Source organism: Echiichthys vipera (assembly GCF_963691815.1).
Source record: "Echiichthys vipera genome assembly, chromosome: 13".
In the NCBI taxonomy this organism is placed as follows: Eukaryota; Metazoa; Chordata; class Actinopteri; order Perciformes; family Trachinidae; genus Echiichthys; species Echiichthys vipera.
The window spans coordinates 15,216,325-15,242,504 of record NC_139838.1 but is presented as its reverse complement, the minus strand read 5'-3'; the positions used below and the strand labels follow the sequence as shown (position 1 = coordinate 15,242,504).

Sequence of the window (26,180 nt, the reverse complement as noted above, 5' to 3'; positions counted from 1 at the left end):
TATTTAAGATCCAGCCATTTAGAAGATTGGCTTCTTTTGTTTAATAAGATGTAAAAAAAAAAAAAAACATACTCATGTTTCTCAAAAATTAACATTTCAAACACTAATGCATGCTTCAATCTGCCTGTCCACATTCAAGTAACAGCTCTGTTTGCTGAGCTAAAGCTTGAAGGCCAAATTTTGCTCTCATAGAACTCCAATGGGCTACAATCTGATAACAGTAAAAACTCGTTCAACATCCTGTATGTATCTTTTCTGTCTGTTAGCACGTTTCCGTATGTGCAAGCCTCAGTGCTTCCCCTCTTCTCTGTTTACCTCTGTCAATGTGCGCCTGCTTGTCTGTCTCGTCCACTGCATGTCTGTAAGCATACTTGAGCAAGCGGGCTAAGGTTCATGTCATGTGCTTGTCTTCTGATCCTTGACCTTTGTCACTATAAATAATTTCCCCCCCGGGGATTATTAAAGTATTTCTGATTCTGATTCTATGCCAGCCAAGTTTACTGTGTCGATCAACTGCCCAAACTTTAGTCAAATAAAGAGAAAACTGGCTCAGCAGAAAAACAAAAAAAGGAACACAAAACAAACATAACTCACTTGAGCAACAATAACTCACTAATTCTACTTAACCCTCACTGCTAACATAGAGTTCCTATCCAAGCGAAATGCTATATTTAAAATGACCCGAGGCATCAAGAAACAAATCTTGACTAACAAGTAAAATCCCTCCCCTTCAGTTGTGAATAATTCAATACCATGAGCAAAAATTCAACATCCTAATTTATTGAGTCCATATATTTGTAGTGTGACACACACACACACACACACACACACACACACACACACACACACACACACACACACACAGACCTGTGGTAAGCAGATACAAGCTGGATACACAGCAGCAACATATTAACATATTATTACCATCTTAATAATATCTCAAGCTTGTTAGAAAACAGTTTCTTATTTACACTTTGCAACATTAGCATTCACTTGGATTCATGTTTATGGATCAAAGTATTGATATCAAACTAATAGTTTGTTAATTAAGGTAAAGAGGAGGCATATGAAATAAAAAAAAGCAGTGTTCTCATGCAACTGCAATGAAAATCCTAAAAACTCAAAGAGACATAACCACATAGTTGCTCAACCTTGTGGCATAAATACAGAGGAATGCTAATCTGTTTCTTGGGCATACTTCATGGCTGTCGGTTTGTCCCTCTGTTGGCCTCTGTAGTCTTCCAACATCCGTCACCTCCTGGCGTGATGTAAACCCAACCCCCCACCCCTCCCTCTGCCTCTCTGTTCGGCAATCAGCTGGTATTATATGTCATCCTGTAGTTGTATAGCCATGCAGTGATTTGACAATCTTTTCTGTGGAATTATCTGTCTTTCCCGGTAAAACCATCTGTGCTCTATCATCCTAAAGGGCTACAGATACAGCCATGCACTGCACTCTCTGTCTTTATCTCTGGTGCTTCAGCTACAATAGATAGGTGTGTTTGTGAGGGAAGGAAAGTAGGCTTCACTAGTTGGGCGCAGACCTGTAGCCTGCTAACACTGGTTTGGGTTAGGTCTGCATTGTCATATCAACTTGCACAATAAACACATTGTGAAAGACACTCAGATGTTTTGAGTTAATTGGAAGAGAGTATCAGTTAAAACAAACCTGCATTTTAAAAATGTAAATATTCTTTTTTGTAATGCCGTATTTTCTGTGATCACTTTGTCTCAGGAATAGATTTAGAGGAGCATGGTGCTGATGCTTTCTGTGCGACCTCCTTAGGTTCACTGCAACAAGCATAGTCAGTCTGTGTTGATAACATGCTTTTTCTCACACTCTCTATTCTGCTCTCTCTCTCTCTCCCTCTCTCTCTCTTTCTCTCTCTCTCAATTCAATTCAAATGAGCTTTATTAGCATGACCCTATTGCAACGGTGTTGCCAAGGCATTCAGTAAAATAGTAATTATATTAAACAATTTATGTAAATGTTGAACAGTGCTGATGATAGACAGCACCCTTGTCTCACCCCCCGCTCCTGAGAGATAAAGTTTGTTCTCTTATGTCCAATCTTGATGCAGCACATGTTGTTTGTGTACATTGATTTTATTAAGTCATATGTTTTACTCACCTACACCGCTTGTCTCTGTGTGTGTGTGCGTGCGTGCGTGTGTGCGTGGGTGCGTGGGTGCGAGCGTGCATGTGTGTTATAATAATTACATTGAACAAGTAAGAAATATGAGTATGGACAATGTTCAAGACTACAAATACATACATTACAAATTATACAAATGTTGATACAATAAAATACAAATATGTAATGGAAATATAGTAAAATAAATTACTATAATACGATAATAATAACAAAAAATAATAGAAGTAGAAAGTTAATTAAACACGGACAATAAATAAATCATAGGTCATAAAATGGATTAAGAGCAGTTGTAAAAAAAAAATATATAATGATAAATAAATAAAATAAAATAAAGTGCTGGGTTGAGGTCTGGTGTAGATAGGTGACTACACACCAATTGTCCTGCCATGATGCAGCTCTCTTTTTTTCCACCAATGACTATTTTAAGAGTTTCTTTTTGAGATAAGTTATACAAATGTAGGTGTTTTTTGCCTAATAAGTGGAAGAACCATTGGTGGAAAGGATGAAATTTTGGACAGTGCATGAGGAAGTGGTTTTCTGTCTCCACAGCAGCTCCTCCACATTGTTGGCACAGCGGCTCCTCTCTAGGCAGCCATGTTTTCCTGTAGTGGCCTGTCTCTATGGCCAGGCTGTGAGCACTCAGTCTGTACATTTTGTTCTGTGTGTGTGATTTTGTGTTCCAATAGGTGAGGTACTTTTGTTTTTGAGTGGTTATAATTTAGTTTACTCTAAATGATGTGTTCTCAGGCTGGTCCTGAGGCAGAACCAAGGTAGAACCTGTCCTAGAGCTCAGTGTCAGGAGCAGCTGAGTGAGGCGACTCTGCTCCCTGCTCATCTCTTGGCTATGCAGGGCTTTGTGGTGGAAGGAGTGGGGGTCACTTTGTTTAAAATGAAGCCAATATTTATTTGATCGTCTTTGGGGTTTTATAAGTAGTGGATATTGGCCTAATTCAGCTCTGCAGGCTTTGCTGGTAGTTGTCCTGTGCACCGGCAGGATGCTTTTACAGAATTCACTGTATGTATTTCGATTGGGTGTTTTTCCCATTGGTCATAATTAGAGTTTATTTGTGGGCCCCACACTTCGCATCCATAGAGTAAAATCGGTTCAATAATTGTTTTAAGTAGTTTAAGCCAAGTTAGAATTGGGATTTGGATGCAAATTTTCCTTTTTATTGTGTAGAAAGCCCTGCGTGCTTTAACTCTCATTTCATTGACTGCTGGATTGAAACTTCCAGTGGAACTTATTTATAAATAATTGTATTCTAAACTATTTTCTATTTGATGTGTTCCTATTGTAAAGTGATAAATTGTTCTTTTTGGAATATCATAGTTTTTGTTTTTTTAAGTTTACTGCCAGGGACCAGGTCTCACAGTAATGTTCTATTACATTTAAAAGTAAGATATTGAAGTCCATCTTTTGTGGGACTTAACAGGATTAAACCATTTGCTTAAAGCAGGAATTTGATCTTGGTGTTGTGGAGAGTGAGACCAGGTGCTGTGGACTGTTTCAGAATGGAAGCCAGTTCATTTATGTAAATGTTGAACAGTGCTGATGATAGACAGCACCCTTGTCTCACTCCCCGCTCCTGAGAGATAAAGTTTGTTCTCTTATGTCCAATCTTGATGCAGCACATGTTGTTTGTGTACATTGATTTTATTAAGTCATATGTTTTACTCCCCTACACCGCTTGTCTCTGCGTGTGCGTGCATGCGTGTAATGAAGTACCAAATGAAAAAAGTGAGCTCTGCATATTCAATCTAATTCCTAAAGAATGCATGACCAGAATAGACTACATATGAATGTTGTTCAGCCCGGCTTTTATGCAAAATTGAACTACAGCCTTGTGGTTCTTATTTAACGAGGTCCACCAGAAAACTTGCGTTCAGCTCTAATCAGCTCACTGTGTAACTCTTGTCTCCTTTGGCAGCTGAAAGAGCATAAAAGAAGTGCAGCTTACATTTTTTATGCATTGGCATGTATCGTTGCGGCAGAATACAGGCCACTAGCCTGCTATGTTTTACTACTGTTTTTGTTTATTAATGACCAACTGTACTTTCTTTCCAGAAAACTGGCCACATTAGTTTGCAGTGTAATAACTGCATGGTGCAGCAGTTCTACAATTTCTCCTGTTCTGTGCACATGCTTTTACAGTACAGTATACCCCAAAGGACGCAGCTTAAACTTCATAAGCTGCTACTGTAGTGTATCCAACTTTACTGTACTGTACTGTACTGCAGCAGCAAAGCTCAAGGGACAGACCTGAATCATTTACATTGCTGCACACAGAAGACTGCTAGAGGAAGGTGTGAAGACTGCTGAAATCACAAGGGAGGGAATTTTGAAAGGGAGAAAAAATGTGTCAGATACACAGAGAGGAAGGAACAACTCAGGGTAAAGTGTGATGAGGATGTGACATGTCCTGCTCTTTATTCTCTCGCTCCCATATGTTTATATCCGTTCTCCTCCTAGCTCTCTCTCTCTTTCTTTTCATCCCCTCGTACCGCTTCTCCAGTCTGGCTGTGGACCAGCACAGCATCAACCTCCCGTCTGCGCGTGGCCAATTTGGAAGGAATTTGCTCACCCATTAAAGTGCATGTTCAGTGCGACTTTCATCCCTTTCCTCTTATGTTTTTTTTTTCTCTCTTGCCATCCCCAGCAAACTTCCAGCCATGTCTCTCCTTGATTCAGTATAAACAGCTTTTTCAAAAGCAGATTCTGTAGAAGACAAAACGAAACCTTGTCCTTGCCCTTTTAGGTGCAGGACTCCCTGGGACAATGATCCCTTTGTATTGTAATGGAGCGAAATGAGACCTGGAAGTATTCTTTTTCCTGTTTACTTTAATAAAGTGATCTAAATGCTGTAGAGTTTGTGTAATGAGAGCAACGATCTGAGGCGTACAGAAGCAGGACGCTACCAAAGTTACCACAAATGGAGAAATACTTTTTCATTTTAACAAGGCCAAACACGAATAGTCACTCAAACGGAAATGATTCAGACAGTTTTATCTGATCAGAAAATAAACACGACCAAAGCGTTAAACCACTCCTTTGTTTTTCTCCCCCTCGTCTCCTTCTCTTCCCACAAGCTACCGTCCAATTATTTCCTGCCCATACACATCACGGTTGTTCAAGCACACATACTGTACATACACAGCAGTACTGCAGTAAAGGAAACACTCCTATCTGCACACACATATACACACGTAGACAAAAATAAAACTGTGCTGTCACTATAGATGGATGGATTATGTTTTTTCTTTGATTTACACCACATGCACACGTGGAAATCCTATTGAACTTTACTGCTAATGGCTGCATGTGATGTGAGTTTCTTAGCTGAGATTCTGTTTCAAACTTGCTCTGGAAAAAAGGCTCTTTATGAGCTGACTCTGGTCAGCAGGCCAAGTAAAGCTTAAAGGAATCAGATATATAATTCAGACAAATAGGCAAGCCAATGTGTGATGTGTGATGAATGGCTACAATGTGTGTTTTATAAAAGGATGGACTTGTTCACACTCACTCACTCTTGCTGCCTTTGTTTGCAAAATATTTCTCGCAGTTTTTTAAATGATAAGAATGACACAAATTTTGGAAAGAGGCTTTGGATTGATCTGTTGAAGACACCTATTTAGCTAAACATTCATACAATTGCATTATTCAAGAATCAGAAGAGAAAGCATGACTCGGAAAGCACTAATCTTTCTTCCAGCCTAGCCATTTAGTGAAACGGAGTCAGTAGCCATGGGAGGCAGCCACAAATGTTAGCAGCTTTTGTTACCCTCTGATTTATAGTCAGTCACTGTGTCCTTGAGGTGTTAGTCTAGATTTCCCCGCTAACCAATGGGTGGCTCCCTTGGTGTATTGTGTTGCTGTTGATGTTGTTTTTATTGCCTTGTAATTGTCCTCCTAATTATGGACAACAAAGAGATGAGAGGTGGGGGGTTTGGAATTGGCAGGTTGTGTACCAGGGGAGAAAGTAACAAGAGAGCGTAAGGGAGTGAAAAAGAGGGACCGAAAAAGAGATTATGTAATAATCTATTTCATTTTTATTTCTTATTTCTTTAAATGGTTAGCATTTGACTATTACTGAACATGATCTTTATTTAGCTGTTCATTTTACTTTTATTTATTCTTTATTTTCTAAGTGTTCTTTTCTAGAATAGTCTGACAATGTAATATATTGTATGTATATTGTATGATAATGTTAAATATTCTTTAAGAAAATAATTTGTTTAAGAAAACAGCCTTCTGAGTACCTTTGCATAGTCCTACCAGTGCACAATCGGTGCACAATCCAAATAGAAATGGTACATCTTCATTCCAGCTGAAATATTCACAATATCTGCCACTGTATCGGTAATCAGTGAATTTCTCTGCTCTAAAATCGGTACCAGTCACACTCTCAAAAATGGCATCTATCAGTCAGCTTCTAGTGTAGGAACAGTGTTCCCGCTGTTCATTTTAAGTCCGGAGATATGAATTTTCCCCCAAATCAGGGACATCAGGAAGTTTGATAAATTCTTCACGTGGACTGTTGTCCAAGTTGACGCCTCCATTTATTACATAAGATACTAAATTTAGCCATTTTCCCCTCACAACAAACTCATCTGTATCCATGCCGATATATAGCACTGAGAACACCAGTTAGTCCTGTCAGTAAACAAATCTGCCGGAGGTCTGACTTTGCATCTAAAGCAACATTTGTGCTTATGTCACAGGTTTTCATACTGCTGAAATCCTCAGTGGGGTTATGGAGGCTTTGGACCGAATGCTGCTCAGTTGGTAGTGCTCATTGGCATTCAAACGCTGCTGGAGTGCAGCAGAGCAGAGCAGCATGGGTATACCAAGGATGTGTGGGAAACAGAGAGATGAAGAATGAACTGAGGAGAGGTTTTAAATGAATAGGCTGCAGTGAAATGTACAGTAAACCCCTAACCTTTGGCCTTAAGGTAGCTTGAGAAGGTGTCTATAAGGAGTAAAGCTGAGCATCAAGCCTCAATACCTTTCTTTTATCGACCGAAATAGGTCCATAAACAGTGTATAAAAAGATCTGTGAAGTACTGAAAGTTGGCACTGAATGTCTGGTCATATCTGTAGTCTTCTCAGCACTAATAAGAAATGGATTTTCTTAACTTGAATTTTACCTAAAGTGTTTTGCTTCACAAACAAATGCAGAATGAATGTGCACTTTTCTGCCTTTGTAAATTGAAAGTGACACAAGTTCCTCCGATACGCACACACACAGTAACACAATGGTCTCTCTTTTTTGTGATGGCACTGTATCAATATTATGTTCTCTCCACCCTGCTCTGTTCCTGTTTTCACAGCCCAGTAAATGTACCCCACCTACTAATGTCTAATGGAAGAAATCACAGGCAGTGGTTATTCTCTCTCTCTCTCTCCCCCTCCACCTCCCTTCCTACTCTGTTTGTCATTCACAGACTCATGTTAAACTTGCTTAACAGACTTCACCCTCTGCTCATCTGCTGCAGTGTAGAAGAAGCTTTTTTGAACAGGGAGATCTTTAATTAGGCTCTCTCTCGCTGTCTCTACCTCTCCCTCTACTGTCTCTGTGAGCCTCGGGTGCCTCTTTGTGCACCAACACACACAAACTCACTAGTTCGTCTCTCATGCTCTGACCCCCACTTAAACACTGGTTTCTGGATCAGTGCCAGCACGAGTGTTCATGAGTGTCACCATTTGCTTGTACAAGTCATCTGGGAAAACAGTCATTCACGGAACCTTTAGACATAAAAATACCATGCATAAGCGCTTTCAGTTCCACACAAGACAGAGTCCTCCAGAAAACGCCAGGGACAGATGCTTGAAGCATCCGGAACTTTACGTTACAAAAATCATCGGGTCACTTGTATAACATGAATCCCACCTGGCGTTGAACAACAGTCTATTTTTTGAAGTCAGTCTGAATCATGTGTCACTGTGCCCTTATTCCTTCTTTTAGGCTGCCTCATGTTCAGCTGACATTAGGGTTTTCTACGGCGTATCCTAGTTTGTGTGAATGAGTCAGTGAAAAACATTGGGCTCGCCAGAAGGGAAGCTCTCTTACGGAGACGGATGATGCATAGAGTGACAATTGACGGACCAAAATAAGTGCTTTATGAGCTCTTTTAGGGTCAGGATTTTGCTACAGAGCATTGGTCTTTCAGAAAATGGAGAGCAATGAAAAACAGACAAGTTGCAACTTCTTTCAACCTATTAGAGAGTGTGGCGACAAAGAGATGGGTGCTGAAAAATGGGAAGTTATAGAAGGAGAAAGAGAGCGAGAGCAGAAGATTTATTTGATGCCTTTTGCTTTTGCTCTTATGTCTTAACTTTTTCTTTCAATCCTTTTTTCTTCATGTCTCTTCATTACTTATATAACACAGATACTTGACAAGTAACACATTCAATGTACAGTACTTTATAGAAAGCAACAGTAGGCCTTGTATGCTTATTAGTCATCCTTGATGAGTGAATATGTTTTTGTGACTGAACTGAACTACCATTGGAACTTTAATACAGTATAGAGCTTTGACTTTCATTGTTCAAGGCCTTTATGCAATACATTTATGCAACACCAGGTAGCAATCTCTCTTTCTGTCTTTGTTTCACACAATCTCTGTTAATTTCATTTTCTAAGCAATGACGCTGGAAAGTTTGAGACAATATTGCATTTTCAAAATAGTATTTCTTAACAAGAAACTTACTTGCTGTGCACATGGAGGCTCTGTGAAACAACTTAAGCAGACACAAATATCAATGTCAGATTAAAGAACTTTGAAACTCAGCAATGCTTGATGAAACTGTCAGAATGGATGATGTGTGATGTACAGGTAATGAGGGCCACGTCTCACAGGGCAGCAGCTCAAGACCTTTGCTGAGTCAGGCTAATTTAGCGTTGTCATGTTCAGATTCAGGAGGCATTTGTAACATGTTCATAGTCCCCCTTTTTGTGTCAATTAAAGCTTGAATTTTCATGAATGAAGACAAATAACACATTGTCTTTCCATGGAATAGACAGTATATTGTGTAAAACAAGTATATAGCTCCTAGCCCTACAGGGAAGTATGGAAGAAAAAAAGCTTTACCATGGAATTATTTCATATAAATGAATTACCAGAAAATATACATGATTATTGAGATATAATATGATATACAGTATGTTGAGATGGAAGATTTTGGCCATATCACCAAACCTAATTTAAAGTCATTGTAATGGGAAATTTTTACCATTGTCTGACATTTTACAGACTTCACATGATTAATTAATATAGATTGAAATAATAATCGGATCAATTGATAACGCTTGGTCGTACATTATAGTAAATCAAATATCATTGGGTTTTTAAAACAGTTAATTATGTCACCGTGGAAATCATTCTGAAAAACATTCAAAAAAGAATTACAAAAGCAGGTCTTTGATTGTCTAGAACGATCAAGTGTTCAATTAGTCAGTTGGCAGACAATGGATCTCCCTAGCTAATTTTATTTTGTTTGATTATTTAAAGCAAAGCTACAGAAGGACCCAGATAACATAACGTCATGCTTGGGCACAATTATTTGTGTTTGCTACCTTCAGTTGGTCAGCTTTTGATCTATAACAATCCTATCAACTTTCCATACCATCTCAGGGTTACTTGTGTTATACACACTGTCAAATATATCTGAGCACATTTCGAAAAAATTCATTCAGATTCTTTCATGTTACGTTCCTGTGTTAGGATGCTGTTTTTTCAAACGCCGGGCTGAGCTTAGTAGAACCAGCATGTGTTCTGTAGCACACTTGGACCACCTGCAGTTGTTGACCAATTAAAATCACCACCCACCACTCCCTGACCCACATGGTTTAACACACATACGACAATGATAACAGCTGGAGAGAGTGAAAGCAACCAATGAATAATTGATGATAATTGGTTCTATCCATTCATAATTCATACACTCAATTATCAGTAAAATGCCCCACCAGAGTTTGGTGTGTGTGTGTGTGTGTGTGTGTGTGTGTGTTTCTGTGTACCCGGTGGTGGACTGTCTTGTTTATGTGACAGGAAAAGTGCGTGCCTGTCCCATCTGCTGTGTTTGTTGATGCTCTTATTTCAATTTTTATTAAATGCTGTGTAAGGGCTGTTGCATATTCGGTGCGTGTTCATGTTGTAGAGATGCTTTCTCTCCTTCTGACACGTGTCATCTTCTGAAATGCTATCTCAACTTGTAGCTGCACAGGCAAGAAACTCTCTCCTGATAAGTGAAATGGAGTGCGAGCTCCAGACTTAACATGCTTCCTTATCAAAGATGGTGTTTGAAAATAATCGCGGCGTACTTTCACTGTCAAACAAGAAGTTATGATTTAAGATAGGTAATGTACAGCCAAGCAACTTTTGTATTATTCATTTATCTTCCTCCAGGCTTTTACTGTAGATGGATGGAAAATTAACTATGAAGTCCCTAACTATGCAAGGCTTAAAGGGATAGTTCGGATATTTTGAAGTGGGGTTGTACAAGGTAATTATTCATAGTCAGTGCATTACCTACATTAGATAGCAGTCATGGCAACAGAAAGTAATCAACCGGTGCAGTGGTAGACCGGCAACTCCTGTGTTTCTGCAAGTTAAAAGTTTTTCTCAATGGAGTTTGGTGGCTTTGAAGACAGCATACATGGATATATCAGCTTCAGTTCCCGATCTGATTATCAGAAAGGGCTTTTTCAAGACAAGGTAAAGCAGTGGTATGTCTTCCTACATAAATAATGTTCAGCTTTCTCCTTTTTCTTTCTCCCCAGATCACCACTCTGATCAATCATAAAGACAAGCCAAAGAAATCCGAGCGCACCCTGGCAGCCATACACAGGGTGGGCCAGGCAGTGAGCATAGCTGTGGGACGTTTTGTTGCCGTCGGGGAGGCCATTGCCACGGAGAACCAAGAGCTCAAGGATGAGATGGGTCAAGCCTGCTTCGAGGCCCGCAGAGCAGGTAGGCCTCTTTGGCTGGATCTCATTATTTACTTGACATTTCCCTGCACTTAAAGCTGCTGTCGGTAAAATGCAAAAAAAAAAAACCCTACCAGAATTTAAAGTACAATAAGACCTCTTCCTGCAGCTCTCCCTCTCCGCTCTCTGTCCTGAGCCAATAGGTACTCTCTCTCTCTGAAATGACATGTGATTGGCCAAAGTCTCTTGTCATGGGATAGATTTTCTTTTTAAAAACAGAGCAAAGAGGGGTAATGAGAGGTCTAATTTTCTCTCAGGCCACTTGAATTACATTATGCTTAAATGACACTTATTTTGTGGTCACACATTGATGTTATAAAACTATGTGAAGAGGCTTTTTTCTAAAAGCAAAAAGTCTAAAAGTATCTTCCTGTTATAAGCTTGGCAATGGCTTTATGGTGTTCAGAAATTGTTGTAGCTGGTCAGCCAATAAGACCTATCAGTGTTAATTTGTGAAGACAAACTGTGACATTTTCATAAAGCATCAAGCTTCACCTTCAGGCTTCAGTATTATCAAATTTGAGCAAGTTTCGATTTCTTTGGACGTGTTTGTCAGGCAGTATTACCCCAGTGAACCTCCACAGTGTTCTAAAGACATTGTTGTTATTAGGTTGTAAGAGAAGGCTGAAAAGAGCGTTTTTTTCACCCAAGGGTACTATGTCGAAGGAGGGAACAAATGTCTGCACTGGCTTGGAAAGCACTGCATAATATATTGTGATAGACGTCTCCTGGAGACTTTATGCATCAGGCTGTTGGCAAGAAAAAGAAGAAGAAGAAGAAGAAGAAGAAGAAGAAGAAGAAGAAGAAGAAGAGTACTTTTTCAATATTCACTGCTTTATAGATTGCTTCTGTTTTACATTGAGAATATTTCTCCACCTGAGGTCAGGGACCCTCATGTTTTTTCCAAGGGTTTAAATCCGCTGGCTGGGCCTGTCTGTGTTGAGTTTAAAATTTCTCCCCACGCCTTCATTCATGCAACTTTCTTCCCATTCTAAAACATGTAGGTTGATAGACTGGTGACCTGTCCAGAGTGAAGTCTGCCTCTCGCCCAATGTGTGCTGCAAGAGGCTCCATCCTCCTGCAAATCTAAAAAGATCATCTGTTTGATTGATGTATGAATATATCAAGTGCAATACAGCTGAGATAGACAAAGAGGTACAAAGGGGTATAGGAGGGGTGGAAACAGAGACAACCAGTGTGAAGGAACAAGAATGTGTGGATCACTCTTACGGGACTGTCAGCTTTTATTGAACCCGAGACAGAAGAGGTGATTGTTTTGTCAGAAATGTGTTTCTCTCTGTTGTGTTACTACGATTTCTTGTAACAGTTTGCTGTTCAAATGCAGTCTAAAAATACACACTCAAGACACATGTCAAGCTGGTATCTGCCTATCTCAACTTTCTTACAGTTCTTCGTTTAGATACTTGTCAACACTTGCTATGTATAACACTTCTTTATATCTGGAAATTTAGTTCTTCTTATCAGGCAAAACAAGGACCTCATTTAGTCTTCTACAGAGCACACCGGAAACAGTATCACATTAGATAAGAATTTAGACACAACACCGTGATAATAGGTTTATGTTAGGAGAACCAGCTTGTGTAGCAAAGCGTTTAATCCTCACACAGCGTTGATTTGAAAGACGGCTAAAACTCACACAAAGAGAGGGGTGGTGGGAGGCGAAGAATAGACTGATGAGAACATGTGCGTGTGAATGTGTGTGTATAGGTGAAGCCAAGTGATGTGTATGTGCTTGTGTAAATGTCTGGATGTGTGCAACTAATTTATTCTAGTTCTCACATTCCTCTTAGGGGGGCGTTTTCAGTTTTCCCTTGCACTTCTCCTTACAGAACTTTTCCCTGATTTGAAAAAAAAAAAAAAAGTTTTGTCTCTGATCATTTAAAAAAAAAATGATGGAAACATCTTAAGGGATGAAAAATAAAGGCTTTTTAGAAGCTTTAAGTATCCAGGAGAGAGAGGGCTAGTTAGTGAAGGATTGGCATTTGTCTAATACTTAGCCTCAGGGAGAGTTTAATCAGGCAGGCTTCAGCCCTGTGTGCTATAATGAATGAAATAAAGGCAGGCTGAAAGCACTAGTTTAATTAGATGCTACCCATCATCAGAGCGGTGGAGAGATCCAATGAGGCAGGTCAGTGAAGGCAATCTGTGTTGGATCTCTGTCTCTGTCTCTTTCAGTCAGTCACATTTGTGTGCTTCTGTTTGACTTTCTTTTTATCCCTCTCCCTACCATTTTATCTTGAATGAGTCGAGATAAAATGGTAGTTAGGACTAAAAGTTCACAGAACATACAGTATGTGATGATGTTTTAAATACTGGACTATAGTTTCGGGGCAAAGAAGTTGGTTGTGTTTTTTTTTAAATACTTTTCACTCATGAATGATATATAAATGATACAGAAACAAGCAGTGTCAGCATTTCTGTGAGGCTGTATCGCAGTGACACAGAACCAGTTAAAAAAAATCGGCAGTTTCCCTTAAGTTACCAGCTTACGCTAGCGCTAGGTAGCTAATATTAGCTTTAGCAAGGTGCAACCGAGCACTGAACAAGATATTTTTAGGTGTCCACAATTTTACACTGAACTTTGCTAAAGTGAAAACACATTGTGCGAGGTAAGAAGAAGAGAAGTCCTAAAAAATTGACATATGACTGACTTGAATCCTCAAAATCGCGTTTCCGGCCCTACAGGGATACAATGTGAGCAACTTTATTGCACTGTATAGTAGCTCATGTTGTGAATCTTTGAATCTGATCAACGATTAACTCTTGACGAGAGCGTACCTATGTTTCCTGGGTTCTATGTTATCCGCTTTGTATGCGACCGGAGAACATAGGACCCCGTAACATAGTGAACAGGAGCTACAAAGGGACCAGTGTCTCTGTTTCACATTTAAGGTCATGAAAAACCATCCTCCAGTCCATACCACCCATATTCTGGCATTTAGAGACGAGAGTTGGCTCCCTCTGCTTTCCACCCTGCTAGTGTCATGGGGGTTGAGCAGCATTATTGCTAGCCAGGCCTAGATGTTTTAACTGGTTAGTGGACCTGGCACTGAAAAGCAGCCTGTCGGATGCAATCAGTTTGTCAGTGCTGCTTCTTTTAAAAGACCAGCCAAACCCAAAAAGACAGCCAAGCTGCATGACCCAATAGACCCTATATCCCCTTCCCCCTCCTTTTTGAGCTCTCTCTTTCTGAGAGATTTCTCTGCTCCTCCCTCTTGCTCTTAACTCTGGACATTTTCCTCCTGATAGAGACTATTTTAGAGATGGGATTTTAGCTTAACAAATTCTTAAAGAGCAGGTTAGAAAGAGAGAAAAAGGGAAAGTTGGGCTCTGTACGAATATTTCTTCATGGCATCTATGTTTGAATACGCTCTGGCATGTTTGCCATTGCATTTGAGGAGCTTCCTTAGTTGTCTCCCATCACCCAGAAAGCATGCCAGTAGTGTTTGGGTCAGGCTGGCATAGCTGTCGTACCATTGTTCTGAATTTAGCACAGTTGTGTTTCATCCTGTCTCGGATGATTTGTCCTCGCAGAGTGGAAGAACATCGTGCCATGTTGTCTGACCTAACTTGGTGGGCACTAAGGGAATTATCAGTTAACCACCCATCCTTTCATTTCCTCCCTCTTGTCTGGGTCCAGATCTCAGTGGCAGCAGGCAAAGCAAAGTAGCTTAAAGGTCTTTTCTGGCCACATCCTCCAGCTCTTCCTGACGGAATCCCAGGGCACTCTTAGTCCAGATGGGATATATAAACCCTACAGCATATTGTGAGTCAGACTCCTCAACTAGAGTCTTCTTGAATCATGTAACAGACAGAAACCCTTCCAAGCAAAAGTCTAACCATCTAGATCAATATAATCAAAATGCACCGGCATAGAAAAATAGTTGTATGAATGTCCATTTACAGTTACAGATACCCAGAGTGTAGGTATGTGAATCAGTAGCAGGAGAGTTAGTCTAATCGTTGTGTCCCCATACACCAACAATATATCAACTCGGCCAGTTTATCGGTTTAACTTTGTTGCTGAACCAAACGTTGCCCTTCTCTCCTCTCTTGCAGGTGATGCCATAGCCCAGCTGACAGATGTGGGATCAGCCTTGCCACCCCAGTCAGACCCCCATGTCACCGTGTTCAGTGATAGGACAGGGATGGTGAAGGCTGCTCGCTTGCTCCTCTCTTCAGTCACCAAAGTCTTGGTCCTGGCTGACCGCATCGTCATCAAACAGATAATCACATCCCGCAACAAGGTGAGACATGCAAATGGGAGACACCACAAGCTTTGAGGATATACACAAGCTCTGTTGCTTAGGTCTCTCTTGCACCAACAAACATGCACACACAGGGATCTACACGTAAACACACACACACACCTTGGCAAACTCCATCCCGAGTCCTTTATTTCCTAATAGATAAGCACTGGCTCTCTGGAGGAGTACTCTAGAGGTAATTGGAGGGAAGCAGTACATTTAGTGATCACATAAAAAGACAGAGCAAGGGACTGTCTCCCTCCATCGTACCTGGCTTTGCTCTTAGCCAGACAGTGTGATATGGATTTAGCTGTAGACTGAGCCAAGAAGGGAAACAGGGGGCCTAATCATGTCTGGTTATCCTTGTTTGGAGAGATAGTCGACAGCCCCCTGTTATCCATTACTGGCAAACACAATTACATCTCTCCCTCTTCATTGTCTGGCAAGGATAAAAGCTGCTGCGTTAGCGTTAGTCCAGCTAGCCTACCCTCGGCAGTTAAATTAGCAGCTCTATGGGCTACTATTAACTAAATTGCAAGTTAGGAACTACTTATTCTGCTGGTTTTATTTTAGGATATCACAGAAATAATTATATCACATTGAGACATACATAGTACTGATAAAGGGAATGCTAAGGTGACAGAAATAGAATGTAAAAAGTATTGAAATACAACACAGTCCAATAACTTTTATTCTTGGTTCTGTTGTAAGGTAAGGCTTCACACTTGGGATATAATCATGAGATTCTCAGCTGTTTTTGCACTTCCTGCAGATATCCCACGAGATAAAAAAATAGGTTGGTGCAATGTGGAACGACTTCAAGAACACAACCATATGTGGCTATTCACTGAAATACTCAAATCTTTTTCCCTCCTCTCAGGTCCTGGTTACCCTCGACCATCTGGAAAGAGTCAGCACCTTCCAGGAATTTGTACAGATTTTCAGCCAGTTTGGCAATGAGATGGTGGAGTTTGCCCACCTCACAGGAGACAGACAGAACGTGAGTAGAATGTGAAGAAAGCAAAATCATCAGCACACTGTACCGTTCTCGCAATAATTGATACGGGTCTAACATAGTGCGGTTTATGATTATGCACTAATTTGCCTTTTAATTTCTGCAACACCAAGCACATTTTGCTCATTTGTGTAATCTTCTAAGCATGGTGTTCTGAATTTGCAAGCACCTGGTGGCAATAGACTGTGAAACCTGCATCACTTACTCTATGAATGTGCAGGCAAACTCAGAACAAATCAATAATTCAAATGTCAAATATTTACTTTTCCCATAAAATATCAGACAGTGAAGTAACAAGGCTCCTCTTATTTCTGCAAAGTTTTCTTATGTATTTCTGTATCTATTTGTTTATCTAATCCAAAAACAAATATCAAGTCGGTTATGACTCATACTCCTCAAACACTGTTTACATCACGATTCAGTGTTGATATAAACTGACCCATGCTTTCAGCCATGCATTCTCTGTGTATTGATATATCAGCTTAGGGCAGGAGCTCCCAAACTTTTTTCAATTGAGACCCAAAAGAGCAATGTGAGAAGAGAAACTTACAAAAATACAACGTAAATTGCAATGACCTACATTAATAAACTCCTGATATAGACCAACAAACCATGAATTTAAAATGTGTTTATTTCTTTATAAAGGTACCTCACAGTAATGTTAAGTTTCTCACCACCTCATAATGATCTTGCACTGACAAATTATGTCACAACCTGGCTCAAAGTAAGTGACAAAAAGTGAGACCACACATAGTCTATAAGTTGTTTAACATATTTTAAGGAAATAAACTTAACAAAATAAGACAACGTAATGTGCAAACAAAACAGAAACAAATGCTGTCAGTCGACAGGCCAGGGGTAGAGAAAGATCATTGTCAGCGGGTCTGCTTAAATAGCCTCCTGAGTTGTCTTCAGGTGAACTGCATCTCCCATCACCAGCTCCACCAACCTGGAAGAACAATGCAAACAGCCAGCACCAGAAACAAAAACACTGGCCAGCCCTAAAGCTGTCACAATTAAGTCATAGAAGCAGTAAGGCGATACACTCACAATGTCAGCTGGAGAAAGGATGTTATCATTAAAATCCCTGCACACAGCATCTAAACTGAAAAGACCAGCGTACAAAAAAAATCAACACTCCTTTCATTTTAATTAGGAAAATTATATCATAGCATTGTTATGCATTGTGCCCCGCTGATTGGCCATCCAATAAAAACAGGTCCGCAAACCCATTTTGGCGTCTGAACCTAACTTTGAGAAAGACTATCTTAGGGTATAGCACATTTTCAACAAAACTTTTGCTGAAAGCTTTAGAAACACAGTGAAACTTTGTTCCGTCAAAGACTGCTAATCCTTCTTTGATGCATACATTCAGCCTCTGCAGCTAAAGAGCTTTGCCTGCAGAAGCTGACGTAAAATGCACCGGCTACAATATCTAAGACAGGGAGAGAGTGTTGACCATCCCTTTCTCTGAATTTCTCCGGAACACGTGTTTTGAAACATACGTCATCTCTCTCCCCAACGCAGTGCAGCTAATGCTCCCTTTCCTCATTTGCCGCCCTGTTTTCTTTATCTTTTTTTTTGTCGTATTCATTCCCACTCAAGTGCTTCCACGCACACACATGCACAAGCACACATCCCTTTAGAAACTCTACCATCATCGTCTATTGAAGCCGGATGAGCAAAGAGGCAAAAATAATGGCAGATAATCACATCGTCTTTGTAATCCTTGGCGAGGTAATGGGAGAGGATTGATTCAGCTGCCTCTTCCCAATCCTCAAATACCTAATTGGAGCTGTCTATTTCTGTTTAGAATACTTGGAGGGAGGATGCAGCAGGTCATAGCGCGCCATATTCCTTCTTTTTATTAGGAGACAATTAAACTAGGAAGTTCCATGTGTGTGTAAACTTGGAGAGGAATCTGTGTCATATTTGTGTGTCCCTTCGTACTAGCATGAGAGAGATTTGTTGCATACTTTTGATGCTTCATGTCCTTCGGACACCCCTAGAGTTAAAGAAAAGCCACCCATTACCATCTGGTGTGTGTGTGTCTGTGTGTCTGTGTGTCTGTGTGTCTGTGTGTGTCTGTGTCTGTGTGCTGTAGGACTTGAAGGATGAGAAGAAAAAAGCTCGGATGGCAGCAGCCAGGGCAGTGCTGGAGAAATGCACCATGATGCTCCTCACAGCCTCCAAGGTAAACAGCTGGCGCACGAACACTGGACCTCTGGGCAAGGGTTATGGATTATGTCCAGTTTAGAGATTTAAGGCCTTCTCAAGTTTATTTAATTTCAAGTCTTCTCAAATGCTGGGATCAATGGTAAAACTAATAATTATTAAAAAAAAAAAAAAAGAGAACGAAAAATCTTGGTTGTTAAACCTTAAAAAAAGGGTAAAAGTTAAAGTGTAGAAGAGGTCATGAGCTTTGACATTTCACATGGAATTTCTTCCAAAGACTTGCCTGAGGCACCCAGATTGCGAGTCGGCGCGGATCAACAAGGACGGCGTGTTCCACCGGATGCGCTGTGCCCTGGAGCAGGTCATCGAGATAGTCACCGAAGCGCGTAGCTGTGGGGAGAACAAGATCCTTCCTGCCAGCATCTATAACGGCATCAAAGACTTCAAGGTAGGATCAGAAATTGGAAGTTGGAAGATGTCTTTTAAGTTAAGTCATGATCCTCTTGTGGGTGAAGCATCACGCTGAATCATTTTCAAGAAATGTCAGTGACATAATTTATTCATATTAATAAGACAGACCCTGCTTTTAAGCAAGAATCCTCATATGATGTAGTTGTGGCTCAGTGCAAGTGTTAATTTGCGGTTGCAGCATTAACATTTTGGCATTCACTGTCTGATGCAACGGCTTAAATTGGAACTCAGAGAATCGTTTTTTTTGGAGAAGACATATCTACTTTATGATTTGGTTATTACGGTTGCGTGAATCACTAGAAACCGTCACCAGTATGAATATTCTTCTCCCTCCTCTTTGTGTGCAGGGAAATGAAAGAAAAGCAACAACAAAAGAACATTTTGAAGGGGTCTTTTCCATTGAGATGAAAGAAGAAGAAAGTATTTTAATGAAAGGGCCCGGAGATGTGTATTGCTTTTAATAAATGGGTTCATAGCTCTTAATGGCAGAGTTGAACTAAAAGCCTATGTGAACCTCTCGTTTAAGGACACATAAGCAGCTCTATTTTGAGAGAGAAAAAAGAGGGATGAAACAAAAATGCATTAGCTTTCATGTTTGTGTACTTAAGATGCTATTTGCAGAATTTATCATGCACCTTTGATGGCTCAAGGTGATTCTTAGGCCACAATCTTTGTTATTTAATGACAAGGTCGTGATGATAATAAGATAATAAATTATGTATGTTTTTTCCCTCATGACATTGATTGGTAAAACTCTTGTGTGTGTTGACAACTCAAATGCTGCTTCAACTCACATCCTCCCTCACCCTCCCTCCCTCCCTCTCTCTTCTTGCAGTCCAATGTGGAGTACCTGCGGGAGAACCTGTACTCCTTGTCCCCCCAGAGCATGGGTAGCCAGCTGGAGGCGCTGGTGGAGCGGACAGAGGACTTCACTGATTCGGCCTACACCAGCCACGAGCAGCGGCAGGCAATCCTAGGTCTGTGCCAGCTGGCACGCCAGGACACTCAGCAGCTGGTGAATGCCTGGGTTGAGGCGGTACGTTGGCACACGCAGGCACGCCTCCACAGATGCACATACACCTAATATTTATAAAAAAAAACATATGCAACCACATAAATAAAAATGAGTACCTCATCTATAAGATACATGTTAAAGAGAAGTATGATAATAGGCAAAACAGAGTTAACCAAGCCAAGAAGTAGAGATTTTCGTTGGATTGCTGTTGTTAATGTAAGGAATGATGGGGAGTTGGTAAGGTTTTAAACAACATGTAATATTTAATATCTTGAGTGTGCATTTCATATAGCAGGTCTCTTCAACACACACACACACACACACACACACACACACACACACACACACACACACACACACACACACACACACACACACACACACACACACAGAATGCTACACAGACCCACACTCGTTAAGACTCTCTCCCCGGGTCACTCAGTCAGTCTTACCAAGGTTTATTAAGCTGAGAGAGAAACATCAAGTAGTGTTCCCTTCCATTCTACGGAGTCCCCTTGGCCTTCGTAATTGATGGACTTATGAAAACACAAGTCATTACGGTATATTAAGCCTGTGAATATTCTCATTTGTCCAGGTCATCGTTATCCCAAAAGAAATTTCAGTCAAAAGCAACTGGACTTGGTTATTTGTGTAGGAAGACGTTTTACCTCTCATCCAAGAGGCTTCATCAGTTCATGGGACCAGTCCCAGTCTGGTTAGATGTGTAAATTAACTGGTCCTCGTCCTAGACAAAAAACCAAGTCCAGTTGCTTTTGACTTCAATTGCTTTGGGAAAGTCATTATGTTGCGGTTTCTCAATGTAAACTGTCTTCAGTGTGTTCAGAGCACACCAAGAAGCGGTCCCTCATCTAGCTTCTGCAATTGAAGGTCATCTGGAGAACTGAAAAGCCCAGAACACTGCAGTGTTTGATATTGCAGAGAACCCGTCTGAATATGCAAATATTCTTGGGTGTTGCATCTGTGGTCTTAATTCATGTAGTGAAAGGTTTAGTTGAATATATACAATTGTCCATTTCAGTTGAATGTATGGGCCTGAAAGTATGGAATTTACAAAATGTTTGTACAATATTTAATGAGATAATAAGTTGAAATCATTGAAAGTTTGATTAGACAAAATTGCATGTTGAAATGCCCAGCTATTTGCATAATCAGAGCATAACAGGTCACAAATGTAATTGGAAAGTCAAAAACTATGCTGTTGAAACCCAAAGTTAATTTTCCATCTTGGTCTTTTTCTATTACCATACTCTTCCAGATAATAATGTAGGTTTATGTGTGTGGGCCTGAAAAACTAGGTTGGGTCTGATGTTGTACTCCCCTCTCCCCTCTCCCGGAGCAGCAGTCTGTCCATGCCAAAGGAGCCACAGAAGACATGGAGGTGACCATCCTGAAGACATGCCAGAGCATCAGTGACCTCAGACGTGAGGTGAGAAGCAGTCTGTCTCTGCTCTGCCTATCTGCCCTCTGAGTCTGAGTAGATGTAGAGACAGACATAGGCATGGCTGGGATTTCTCTCTCTTCTGCCTGTGTAGCTGGTGTCCCACTTTCATTTTCACATCACTCTTCAGCTCACCTGCCGTCTCTGTCAACTCAACTATGTCACTGTGTCACATCTGTTTCTTTTCTATTTTTCTTTGCCTCAAAATCCACCTTCATGTATGCTTCTCACTCATCCTTCTTTCTCAACTGTTCAGGTTACATTATTGTACGCTGTTTTACATCTGTGTGTCGGCTGTCTCCTGTGGACCCTCTCCTCTCCTCTCCTCCACTAATACAACCATTTAATCTGTGATTCCTCCTCCAGCTCCATAAGGTGGCAGTCATTCGTGCCTCCGACTTGCTCAAAGTTCACGGGGAGCAGTTGCCTCTAATGGCTCTCAAAGCTGCAGGCGCCGAGGGAAACCTGGAGGCAGTGGCAGAGTATTCGCGCAAGCTCACCGAGCAGAAGGAGCAGCTGGTGGAGGTAGGCAGGAGCGGGGAGGCTGGGAGTTGTTTAGTGGTACCTAGTAGAGGTGATCAACAAAAATACACCAGAAGAAGCTGTAGTGAAGTATGGATTTAAATGTTTTAATACTTATCAGTCGATATTCTTAAAATAGCTGGTTTCAGGTGAAAAAGCGTGTTCGTCATGAGTTGCAAAGTTGCTTAAAACACACTGAAATTACCATGCAAGCAAATACACACAGCTCGAGGCAAATGAAACTGTAGACTGCACTTCTAATCCTCAATCAAATGAAAGTCAGCATGTGGCTTTGTTGTGCAAACACTGAGCAGAAAATTGCAATGCAGGCTTTGTCATGTCTTTGCTAGTGGCCCTAACAAACAGAATGTACAGTATAGTTTGAAATGAGGCATTGTGTAAGAGTAAGGTACTCCTTTTTTATTTGATTTCCTTAAGATTAATTTACAAAAAAAAACTCATTCCATTTTTGGGGGTGTGAAACCTTTTATTAACTATCCAGATACCCTCATCCACGCACAAAAAAAAGCTCAAACACCATTTAATTTTGTTTTCCTCCTAAGGTTTTTGTGTAATCAACATCAGTGCACTTAAATTTAAGTAACTTTTAAAACAATGCAGTAATAAATCTGCTGTATAAACCTCTAAATATGTATAATCATATAATACTGTGATACAATTAGGTATGCTCACCTATGATGATTGTGTTTTTTCCCAGTGAGAGTTAAATTGGTTGCAAATTTGAACATTTCCTGCAGCATAACCTCAGGAGCACTACCAGTCAATCACCTTTTCTTCCCGTATTTCTGACTTCAGACGTGTCGGCTCCTGTGCCATGTGTCAGGGACAGAACCTCTGGAGATTACCTGTATACACGCTGAGGAGACCTTCCATGTCATTGGTCCACAGGTAACATTAACCCTCCAAACATTTTCTGTATGAATTTGTGTTTTTGTTAGTTTGATATTATAACCCACTGGCTCGTAAGTGGCATCAAACAGGGAAGACATGGTCAGTCAAGAAAGACACGCAGGTTAACCCTAATTAAAACTAAGACCCATTTCATTCTAATCAACACTTTTATTACATGTCAGTCAAGTCAAACCGGTCACACAGTGGTCTGGAAGTGCAATCATACCTGCGTAATATTCTACTTAGATACAGTGGGGAGGGAAAATAGACAAATTACCTTTTGTCTCCTCAGTGCACCTGCTACACCTGAGAACATACCGTCCACCTAGTCCCCTTGTCCTTGATCGAATTATGTTTGCTCTTGGAAACCATTCATGCTAGTAATTATCCAGCAATGTAGAATGTTCACGTCCTGCGGTGCAAATGCCAGGCCCCGCATGACTCTGCAGTAATGACTCCGTTCCTAAGTTCAAAGGTCACCCAATCGATAACACTGCAGCACGGGGTGGTGATGGTGGTGATATGTCTCTGGGCCTGCCCAAAGTAATAGAGGGGTGGCCCAGAGGTTAATTAGCTATTAAAGACTACACTGTAGGGGATGGGCATAAGGTGTGTGTGTGTGTGTGTGTGTGTGTGTGTGTGTGTGTGTGTGTGTGTGTGTGTGTGTGTGTGTGTGTGTGTGTGTGTGTGTGTGTGTGTGTGTGTGTGTGTGTTTGTGTGTGTGTGTGTGTGTGCTGTTGTTTAAGTATTATAAATTATTAACTGTGTTTCAAACGTAACATATATCGTATTGTTAAACATGTTATTATTCAAAAGTTGTTAATGCTTAAATATTTAGACCATATCAATTGAGCTGAATTCACATACATTTTTTTATGAAGCCTGCGTTTTGCATTTTAACTGAAAATACCTAGTTTACTGCTGTGTTGCAACCTTACAGTAGCTACCATACACATGGTGTTTTGCTTCACTTTGATTACTTAAAAGTATCTGACTAATTTAGGTTTTAAGCAGTATGATATACTATGATAAATTATACATTTTTAGTCTGAATAAATCCACTTTATATATTTGACCTTAGAGACGCATTACATACATTATCATGTCATAATTTACAGCACCCAATAATATTATTGTGTCTGTTTAAGAATTAAGTTGCTTCCTTTTGCTTTGAGTACAGCAGCAGAATCTAGGCCAAAAATTAAATTCATGAATGTGTCTCAAATTAATGTTTTAACAATGTAAGTCTATAGCATTCCCCCATCTCTCTGGTAATAAGTGGGCCAAAGTTCTCTTGGAATAACCTTTTTTAAATCAACACCAACACGGCAAGACAACAAAACACTGACTTCACTCTGAGGGTTCACATCAGAACCTAGATTCTGCTGCTGCACGCAAGATGCAGTTACATTCACACTCACAACTGGCCCCCATAAAACAAAGGCAGGTAAGAAACAAAATGACCCAGAGGAAGAAACTTAAATCTTCCATATACACAATAATATTAGTAATGCTGTAAATTAGGACATGATATTGTAATTTAATAGTATAATTAAAAAATTATTTGAAAGGGAGTTTGAAAGGGATAGCAGCTTCCAATGGTAGGATGAACCTGTACTTTACTTCTGGATAAAAAGCGGTAGCTGATTCAATTAAAAATCACCACATTGAGTTTCCAATTTCTGGACATAAATTACATTTGCTCGCATAGTTCAGTTTCCGCCTGGTTACAGACCAACTTTTCATGTCCCAATTTATTGACCCACTCAGATCATCTCGGCAGCCCAGACGCTGGCCCTCCACCCGTCCAGTAAAATCGCCAAGGAGAACCTGGAGGTGTTCTGCGAGGCCTGGGAGTCGCAGCTCTGTGACATGGCGCTGCTGCTGAGAGAGATCAACGATGTCTTTGAAGGCAGGCGAGGTGCGTTTTTTTTAATGTTTTGTTCAGTTAATGGATACTTGTGTGCACTTGGATGGGTCAGCACATGCATGATCAGAGCCTTTCAGAAAGAGTGAGAAACAGACGCGAACACAGACAAAATGTGCTGTCAATGGGCCTTTTAGCCTGAAAGAATGAAATTCTCTGATGTAACCTTGATGATTCATTTTGCCCCTGAACACTTCAATAGCCTTAGTGAAAGTAAAAGTTAAAGCAAAGCAAGCAGCTAAAGCAAATATATATTTTTTAAATGAATCAATATAGACTGTGGGAAGCATTTTGTAAAAGGAACAACGGCAATGCCATCAACAACCCATGCAGTCCTCCCTCTCGCTGTTCATTACTGTGCAGGTTACAGGAAGTGTCCAAATCAAATCAGCTGTTTGTGTCCTCACTGACAGGCCTGTGAAGCTGTGTGTATACTTCCATCTACTATACTACTTGTCCATGTACACACAGATCTATGTTTGTATCAACCCCCCTGATTTCACACACTGTAAGCCTGAGAAATCTCAAAGACGGGAAGGATGTTTTGGCATACTCCCAAGAGTTGGTTGCCCTCAAGAATGTTCCTTTCACATAAAACACAGTAAATATTTTGAAGTGCAGCTCAGCAGGGTTGAAAGGATCACATCCATCACACATTTGTAGCCTGTGAAGTTAAAATGCTGTGTTAAAGTGTCATATTGACACCGTGGAGAGATTTGCTTTTATTATTTTCTCTTGGAGTTTATCGTCTCTGTAGTGAGTAGAAATGAACCCCTGCTGCTCGTGTTTATGATGAAAGATAAAAATGTGTCAAGGGTGGACAATGATAAAAGCAAAACAGTTTCAGTATTATAATTACTGAACAACCATAATTGCCACCCTAATTGTGTGTGTCTATATCTACACACACACTGTCACTCAAAGAGAAATAAAACATGATTACCTCTGCCAAGGAGGTTGGGTTTTCAGTTTGGTGTTTCACGAAACTTGGTTGAAGGGTGTCGCATGGATCAATGCAGAACCCATTCAATCATTCTTTACTTTCGCTTACATTGTCAGATACGCCACTTGTGCTGCATTCATGTGGTGTCATAATAATCAGAAAAAATTGTTCCCTAAATAGTTCTGAATACGAACGTAATCTCCGTGACATCAACCATAGGTTTCTAAAGTGCTAAAATGAAGCTCAAAGTGGGTGGTATCTTGGCAGTGTCTGGCTGCCTAACTCTAATAATGCTAATACAAAACAGTTGGCGCATGGCTGGAGCTAAGGC

At 40.5% G+C, this 26,180-nt stretch overlaps 1 protein-coding gene across 1 annotated transcript in view; it reads left to right on the top strand.

Annotated features, from left to right (window-relative positions):
• The window catches only part of ctnnal1 (catenin (cadherin-associated protein), alpha-like 1), a 52,233-nt gene that overhangs the window by 19,511 nt on the left and 6,542 nt on the right, over positions 1–26,180 (top strand). The window contains exons 2-11 of the mRNA XM_083925694.1: positions 10,936–11,125; positions 15,223–15,410; positions 16,291–16,410; positions 18,530–18,619; positions 18,878–19,048; positions 19,907–20,107; positions 21,447–21,533; positions 21,912–22,070; positions 22,884–22,976; positions 24,750–24,900. Coding sequence (XP_083781820.1) covers positions 10,936–11,125; positions 15,223–15,410; positions 16,291–16,410; positions 18,530–18,619; positions 18,878–19,048; positions 19,907–20,107; positions 21,447–21,533; positions 21,912–22,070; positions 22,884–22,976; positions 24,750–24,900 — 1,450 coding nt within the window. The remainder of the gene's footprint in view (positions 1–10,935; positions 11,126–15,222; positions 15,411–16,290; positions 16,411–18,529; positions 18,620–18,877; positions 19,049–19,906; positions 20,108–21,446; positions 21,534–21,911; positions 22,071–22,883; positions 22,977–24,749; positions 24,901–26,180) is intronic.